This window comes from Nicotiana attenuata, chromosome 9 (genome assembly GCF_001879085.1).
Source record: "Nicotiana attenuata strain UT chromosome 9, NIATTr2, whole genome shotgun sequence".
Classification (NCBI taxonomy): Eukaryota; Viridiplantae; Streptophyta; class Magnoliopsida; order Solanales; family Solanaceae; genus Nicotiana; species Nicotiana attenuata.
Genome location: NC_031997.1, coordinates 31,025,360 through 31,030,707, shown reverse-complemented (window position 1 = coordinate 31,030,707; position 5,348 = coordinate 31,025,360). Strand labels below are relative to the sequence as shown.

The 5,348-nt window shown below is 39.3% G+C and overlaps 1 protein-coding gene across 1 annotated transcript; it reads left to right on the top strand.

Moving 5' to 3' along the window:
• LOC109232631 lies at positions 494–958 on the top strand. The gene has a single exon (XM_019398388.1). The coding sequence runs from the start codon at positions 494–496 to the stop codon at positions 956–958; it is 465 nt and encodes a 154-aa protein (XP_019253933.1).

Sequence of the window (5,348 nt, the reverse complement as noted above, 5' to 3'; positions counted from 1 at the left end):
AGATGCCTACCGGGAAGTTAGCTAAGTGGCAAATTTTCCTCAGTGAATTCAACATCGTTTACATAACTCAGAAGGCTATCAAAGGACAACATTCTGCCAACCACCTCACCGAGAATCCAGTGGATGGGGATTGCGAACCACTTACCACGTATTTCCCTGACGAAGAAGTACTATTTGCTGGGGAGGATATCGCAGAATTATACCCTGGATGGAAGATGTTTTTTGATGGAGCAACAAACTTCAAAGGAGTCTGGATTGAGGTAGTACTGATTTCAAAATTTGGACAACACTATCCAGCATTGGCAAAGATAAGATTCCCGTGTACTAATAATATGGCTGAATACGAGTCATGCATCCTTGGAATCAAAATGGAAATCGACATGAGCATCAAAGAACTTTTGGTCATAGGAGATTTTGATTGTTGATCCACCAAGTCCAAGGAGAATGGTCAGTAAAAAAAGTCAAGATACTGCTATACCTGCACTGCATGAAGATGTTGTGCAAGAATTTCACGAAGTTAGAGTTCAGGCATATCCCCAGAATTCAGAACGAGTTCGAAGATGCCCTTGCAACTTTGTCATCCATGATTCAGCATCCAGATAAGAACTACATCAATCCCATCGAGGTAGAAATCATGAATCAACATGCCTATTGCTTCCATGTGAATGAAGAGACAGATGGTAAACCTTGGTATCACGACATCAAGAGGTTCCTTGCGACCCAGGAGTACCTAGAAAATGCGATTAATGGTCAAAAGCGAGCCCTCAGGAGGTTGACAAACCACCTTTTCCTCAACGGCGAAGTCTTGTATAGGAGGATCCCAGACTTAGGTTTTCTAAGATGTGTAGACACCACCAAAGAAACCAGACTGTTGGAAAAAATACATGCAGGGATGTGCGGACCCCATATGGATGGGTTCACATTAGCCAAGAAAATTTTGAGAGCTGGATACCTTTGATGACTATGGATAAGCGACAACATCCGCTATGTGCGGAAACGTCACCAGTGCTAGATTCACGGAGATTTCATCCGGGTTCCACCAAACGAGTTAAATGTAATGGGTTCACCCTGGCCTTTCGCTGCCTGGGGAATGGATGTGATAAGACCCATAGAGCCTGCATCGTTAAACAGATATTGTTTTATTTTGGTAGCCATCGATTACTTCACCAAATGGGTCGAGGCATCTACTTACAAGGCTTTCATAAAGAAGGTAATAGCAGGTTTTGTCTGGAATAACATCATTTGCAGATTTGGGATACCAGAATCTATCATCACTAACAATGCTGCTAATCTCAATAGAGACGTCATGAGGGAAATCTGCGAGAAGTTCAGAATTGTCCACCGCAATTCCACACCCTATAGACAACAAATGAATGGGGCAATCGAGGAAGCTAACAAGAATATCAAGAGGATTATGCAAAAAATAGTGGACAATCACAGACAATGACACGAGAAGTTACCCTTTGCTCTATTAGGTTACCGGACTACAATGAGAATATCTATGGAGGCAACGCCGTACATGTTGGTATACATCACTAAAGCACTCCGCAGAAGTCAAAATACCGTCCTTAAGAGTCATTCAAGAAGTAAAATTAGACGACGCAGAGTGGATACGGGTCAGGCAAGAGCAGCTCATGCTCATTGATGAGAAAAGAATGGATGCAGTATGTCATGCACAACTATACCCGAACAGGATTGCTAGTGCATTTAACAAAAGAGTGAAGCCTCGCCAATTCACACCGGGGCAGTTGGTTCTGAAGAAAATCTTTCCCCATAATGAAGAATCTAAAGGGAAGTTTGCACCAAGCTGGCAAGGACCTTACGCGATTCACAATCACTATCTGGTGGAGCTCTAATCTTAGCAGAAATGGATGGAAGAGTCAGAACTAAGCCAACCAACTTGGATGAAATCAATAGATATTACACATGAAGATAGATAGAGTTAGGATTTTGATGTAACAAAACTACGTTCAACCTGACTTCCCACGGAGGGATATGTAAAGCAACCCACTTAGGGTTTGGTTTTCTCTCCCCTTTATTTTGTAATAGAAAACCAAAATTATTTTTTGTATGTTGCTCAGGAACTACGCCAACTTGATTTCCTCAGAAGGAAATACGTAGGCAATCCTCATTGGATTCAGTCATCTTTTGTAATTTAACTATGTTCTGGCCTAGTTCCACTTGGATATGTAGGTTGTCTGAGTTAGACTCAGCAATTTTTTGTCTCTTAATCTCATCATCTTCCATCTGTTGTAATTGAACTACGTTCCAACCTAATTCCGCTTTGGATAGGTAGGCATCTTGAGTCAAGCTTGGTCATTTCATTGCATTTTAGTGAGCAGCTACTTTCCTCGTCAGGAAGGAGTCCCGATAGCTTACTTTGTCATCTTTTCTGCTATCTAGGTTATTCCGGGGTTGTAATCTAGATTTCATCGTGTTTGTTTTGGTACTTCAAACCCTTCTATCCTTATTTTGCCCATCCCAACGAGTCTTGCTAGTTAGTTTTGTGTCTTTAGGTCTTTCAACTGGGTTGTTTTAGGGTTTTAACCCAAAATTTATTCTGCTTATTTTGATGTTCAAACCCTTCTATCCTATGGTCAAATGAGGTTTCGTCTTCTGTTATTTCTAGTCTGTTTGTTTAGTTTTTTCTTATATATAATTCTTTTCACGTTAGTTCTAGTGACATGAAACGCTTGCGATGTTTTTAGCCAGATCTTGAAAGCTAGTCTAATCATGGAATAACGTGACATGATTTTGAATATGATAAAGAAGATGTTTTTGAGGAGAACAAGTAAAGATTCATGCATTCTATGATAACCTGAAGCTTGAATTGAGTGGAACTAAGGTGGTTAGTATTGGAAGTTAAGAGGCTGATAAGAGAAATACAACAAGGAGATGTTTCTCAAGAAATTTGAGGTATACCAGCCAGTGTTGAAATGCATCATTCCACAACAAGATAAAGTTGAGTCGGGCCCTCTTCGAGCTGGCAAGGATCATTCATGGTACAATGGTGTTGCCCATTGCTACTTTTTATTTGTGTTGATGCTGTCAAAAGATATTATGTTTGTTCATTTGCTTATCTTCAATCGCATGCTTTGTACTTGAGATTTTCAAAGTTAGGTATGACGAAGGCATTTTATTCTGCTATCTATACACATTTTATCGTTTGCTACCCCTTTTGAGCTGTAGTTTACTTTTTTTCATACCCCTCTTTAGGAATTAGGAATTGAGTTAGAAAAAAGTAGTAAAATGAAAAGAAAAAATATAAAAAGAAAGAAAAAAGGGAAAAAAAGAAGGAAAAAAAGGAAGAAAAAGAAGAGGAAAAAACAAAAGGAAAAGGAAGAAAAAGGAAAAAATACAACAATAAAAAGTATTTTTTAATTATGTTCGACCTGATTCCTTTAAAGGATACGTAGACAGCCTTACTCTAAGGTTCGGTCCCATCGAAATAAAATTCAAAATTCCCTAGACTCGATGAAACTAGGATAGAAGAGTTAGTTTTTCAAAATGATCTGATTCCAAAAGTTGTAAATTTAAACCCTTTCGTCTTAGTTGTTTTGAGCCTTCATGCTATCCTTTCTTTCTAACCTTGTCCAAAAGCCTACTGATCACGCCCAACTCTAGTCCTAAAAAGGATAAGCGGTCGCTGCAAAAATAATTCGGTCTAAAAGTCCGGAGTCGAATCCCACAGAGAACTAAGGCTTAGCTGTATCTATTTAATATCACCAAGAAGACAAGATTGAACAATTTTCTAAATTATAAAGATTGCGATTTATATTTCGAACTAATTAACTTGCAAATACTACAAGGCAGTAAAATTATCAACTAATGAGACAAAGGGTTGGAGACTAAATTAAGGAGGTCTAGAGTTATGATTTCCCTAATTGTCGGAATTCTTCTAGCTATGTTCCCTACAATTTTCGCCAATGTATTCTCTACTGATCGTGAGCACTTTAGGTGCCGTAATTCTCTCTCGAGCAACTACAACAATTTACTAGACATATTCTCTCGAACTACGCTAGTTGGCTTTATCTAACCGCTCATTATGACCACGTCAAAGCTTTGTTATTTCTAAACCTACCTTTAAACCCGTTGTATTGATTTCTCACATACGTTAGGAGTGACGTTGTTCAACAACCACCTAAATATGTATCCTTTCTCAAGAAACACATAATAAATAGGCACAGTCAATCGATGGCCATTCAATCAACAACAATAAACACGTAGTTGAACAAGTAGAGAAATCCAACGGCTCAATTATATAAAAACATAACAAGTATTTATCCTACAAAAGGTTCCATCAAAACCCTAGAAAATGAATTAGCTATTCATAATAGTATGTAAAACTACAGTACTAAAAATCATAACCAACAATGAAAAATAGGAAGAGGAAGGAAAAACTCGTTGAAGAATTCTCCGCCTTGCTCCCAGTGTGTTCTTGACTCCTTAGGTCGAATTTCTATCAAAAATTGGTCTCCTCTTTAGGTCTAAATTATGTCCAACCCCAAAAACTGATGCTCCTTCTCTTGAACGCATTAAACCTTTTATAGTTTGTGTGGTTTTTTGCTTTGGACTTCCAAAATCGCCCTTTCCAATACTTTTCCCGCATCTGGACTAGCGTGGGCGCGCTAAGGCTGCGCTAATGCCCGCGCTAATGGGGTTATATTCGGCTTCTGATGACTGGACTAGCGCGAGCGTGCTAAGGCCGCGCTAGTGCCCGCGCTAGTGGGGTTTCCCTCTGCCATGCTGAGCTTCATTCCCATCATTCGTCCACTAGTTCCAATGTTTGCCCGGATCACCATCATAAGTCTTCATTTGAGTAGTGTACTCCTGTGAAACACAAAAGTCACCATTAGAGCCAATTTTTGCATTATTTACACACTTAAAACAATAAAGCACCCGTAAGTTAGAGCCCGAACGTAGACCAAACTATACAATTTAGCCTATTATCACCTACATTACGATCCAAAGAATGACCTTCCGATCAATCTTTAAGGATGCCAAGTCAAGCGTGTGGTAAATATATGATCTTCTTGCATCATGGGTAATACCTTGTTCTCAGCACAAGGAGAGAAAATGATAAAAATGAGAGTCTTATTGGTGAAAACCCTCACGGGCACCATAAGGCACTAGTGAGTTGAGACAAAAACAAAATGAGAGAGGCTTGATGGTGAAAACCCTTTGAGGCACTACAAGTCGAGTGAGGAGTATGAATTTTACAGAGAAGTTGGATCATTGAAGACCGATTAAAGTATGAAGGAATGACGCGATTTGAGGTTCGATTAGTTGGATAGATTAGGCTCATCAGCCCAAAATATATGTCATGATCATTGGAGTTGGCTACCCCT

Coding starts and splice junctions, on each gene's coding strand:
- LOC109232631 (XM_019398388.1), top strand. CDS start 494: ATGTTGTGCAAGAATTTCACGAAGTTAGAGTTCAGGCATATCCCCAGA.